The sequence below is a fragment of the Nematolebias whitei genome, chromosome 21 (genome assembly GCF_014905685.2).
Source record: "Nematolebias whitei isolate Nwh7 chromosome 21, NemWhi1, whole genome shotgun sequence".
Classification (NCBI taxonomy): Eukaryota; Metazoa; Chordata; class Actinopteri; order Cyprinodontiformes; family Rivulidae; genus Nematolebias; species Nematolebias whitei.
Window position 1 is genome coordinate 12,909,454 of NC_056518.1, and position 2,678 is coordinate 12,912,131.

At 37.8% G+C, this 2,678-nt stretch overlaps 1 protein-coding gene across 1 annotated transcript in view; it reads right to left on the bottom strand.

Moving 5' to 3' along the window:
- Positions 1 to 2,678, bottom strand: part of LOC119427750 (transmembrane protein 87A) — a 30,168-nt gene that overhangs the window by 13,529 nt on the left and 13,961 nt on the right. The window contains exons 12-13 of the mRNA XM_037695388.1: positions 1,870 to 1,941; positions 1,660 to 1,768 (exon numbers count right to left, since the gene is read on the bottom strand). Coding sequence (XP_037551316.1) covers positions 1,660 to 1,768; positions 1,870 to 1,941 — 181 coding nt within the window. The remainder of the gene's footprint in view (positions 1 to 1,659; positions 1,769 to 1,869; positions 1,942 to 2,678) is intronic.

Here is a 2,678-nt window from a genome sequence, read left to right on the forward strand (position 1 = left end):
CTTTGTGGTTTTTCACTTATCGTGGGGCTTCAGGGTACAGATCCCCCGTGATAAACGAGGAACTACTGTATTCACAATGGAGTATAGTAAACATTTAAAATGTTTAAACTAAGAAAATTCAGTTAAAATAAACAAGGTCTCTTAAAATTTTCTTCATTCAACCCTTATTTGGATAGATAAGTCACATTGAGTCTTGAAGACTCATTTACAAGTGAGATCTGTTTAGACGGACAAAAAGTTGTGAAACTGGACACATAGGAATTGGAGGCGAAAAAATTCCTATCAGACTTTTTCTTCTTGGCTGAGAAGAAAAACTCTAATATTAAAAAACACCTCGCACAAACAAGCACATAGTAACGTAGATATTCTGCATGGGGGAGATGACGAGAGTGGTGAGCATGATCATAGATGCTCTCGAGGTTACTGTAAGAGTTCTGATAAGGATGAAATAATCAATCAATGTCCTCCGTTGAGATCCGTAAACATTCTCGAGGTATGTCGGGGAATAGCCAAGGATAATGCATATGAGAATCTGAGTCCTGAAATGATGACACAAAGTTTATTCAGCTGGTTTCATCTGGTTATCAGTTGGAAATTCCTCAGGAAAGGGTGGTGAGCATCAGATCACATGTTCTCCAGGTGAATTCAGATAAGATGGCCTTCAAGGCCAGCCCAGGGAGCCAAATTCAGATAAACACACAGTTCTTTTGGGGACAGGCAGAACTTAATGACAGCTACCTTGAGTCTGTGTTGGTCCACTCGGTTCTGAAATGTCCATATTACATGGCCACGCCGATGGAACGTAACTGAGTAAAATCCCCAAGATCTGATCCATTCTGCCCAAAGCATTTGAGTCTGGGTACTCGAGGCACGAACCAAGCCATCATAAAGGCAAGCAGCGTGATCGGGTCCAAATTTGCTGCCGACGACTTCCTGGATTGTTGATAAAACCAGCAACCAGCCAAATCCAAAAAGCAGGAACCAGTTATCAAAAATCCAATTAAATATGCGTCCATAAAATCCACAAATGGCAGCAGAAATAAACATATCAAGTCTTCAAGTCGATGAGATATCCAGCTGTGTGCATGCCAACAGGGCAAATCGGCTCGCCTAAAGCCCGCCTCCTCTTCGAAGAAATGTTATCAGTTGTGTTGAGGGACCAACTGATCAAAAGTCCATAATTATGGTTTGGAAGATGCAAAAGAGGCTCAGAAGCAGTTTCACAGACAGACAGAGCAGCAAAGCAAAGCGGAGAGGAAGGGGAGGGGAAAGCATCCGACCTCGACAACAGCAAGTGGTGAATTGAATTATGTCAGCAACACATCTCAAAAAGAGATGGCAGGAGCAAGAAAACCTCTGTAAAGATAGGGGTGCAAATAAAATACAGCTGGAGAAGCATTTTACAATTAGTTACAAATATACAAATAGTAACTGCTGGTAATCAGGGAAAAAGCTAAAACCAAAGATGTTTAGGACTGCAATTTGTTATATTTTTCAGTTTTACAAATCTTATGTAAACTACAGCACTCAATCATCCAAAATATTTGACAAAAAAACAAAACCTGAAACATATTATTCCATTTTCACACGTTCAGTAAATTTAAATACAGTCCCTACTCACAGTCTTAGTCTTTTTATATTTAAACAGCTTCAACTCACCGACAACAAAAAAGATGAGTGTGTTGGTGAAGTGCTGATATAACGAGAGCTTAACCACATTTCTGCGGAGCTTCAGGAGACGAGTCGTTTGCGAGAGGCTGATGAAAATGTGAATGTTAATTAAGGAGAATGCTGTTTGTATACATGGAAATAATATGATAATTCCTGTTTGGTCTGAGAAGACCTTCAGGCTGGCTGAGGAAAGGATATCCACCACATGACACAAGAGTCAATGAGGGAGAGGCTAAGATTAGCCACAAGTGCGACCGTGCCATAGAAACCCTGTAGAAAGAAAAAATGAGCAGAATTGGTAAACAAGATTAATTTAACAATAGAAAACAGCAGTAACCTGAAATGAACAAAAAGAAATCATTACTATTTTTTAAACATAAAAAAAATTCTACATTATTTACATTTTCTAATCTTGTGCTTTTATAAATCATTTAACTTGCTATAAAGTTGTATCTTATTTTGAAAATTGATCTTCAACTAGCCTTTTCATTATAATTAGTCTGCCTCCTGTAGTTTGAATCCCTGTGTAACCAACAGCAGCATTCCAAGGCAAGTTGAAACATTGGCAAATTAAAAATATACACAAACAGTATATTTATTAGTATTTAAAAAAAGGTGATTGTATTTATAGTTCGGTATGAAAACTGGCTCTATAAAAGGCTGTTTTGAAAAGCAAGATTGACAAAAACGTTTCCAGAAAGTCAACAAATTGTTTCTTTGTTGTTTGAAAGAAAAAAAAAAAATAAAATAAAAATGTTGCCCAAAGAAAGAAATATATTTTCTATTTTCTCCATCTTAATTGCATATTATAATTTAAGAATCTTTAAAAATCTGCAGGGATTTTAATGGTCAAAAAGCCCCAAAACAGCTTTATAGCTGGACTGTGGTTTGTGAGGGCAGCTGCTGCGGTCATTACTACCATCAAGCTGCTGATCGGACCTGCTAACGATGCTAACAAGACCTGCTTAACAACGCTAACAAGACGTGCTTAACAACGCTAACAAGAC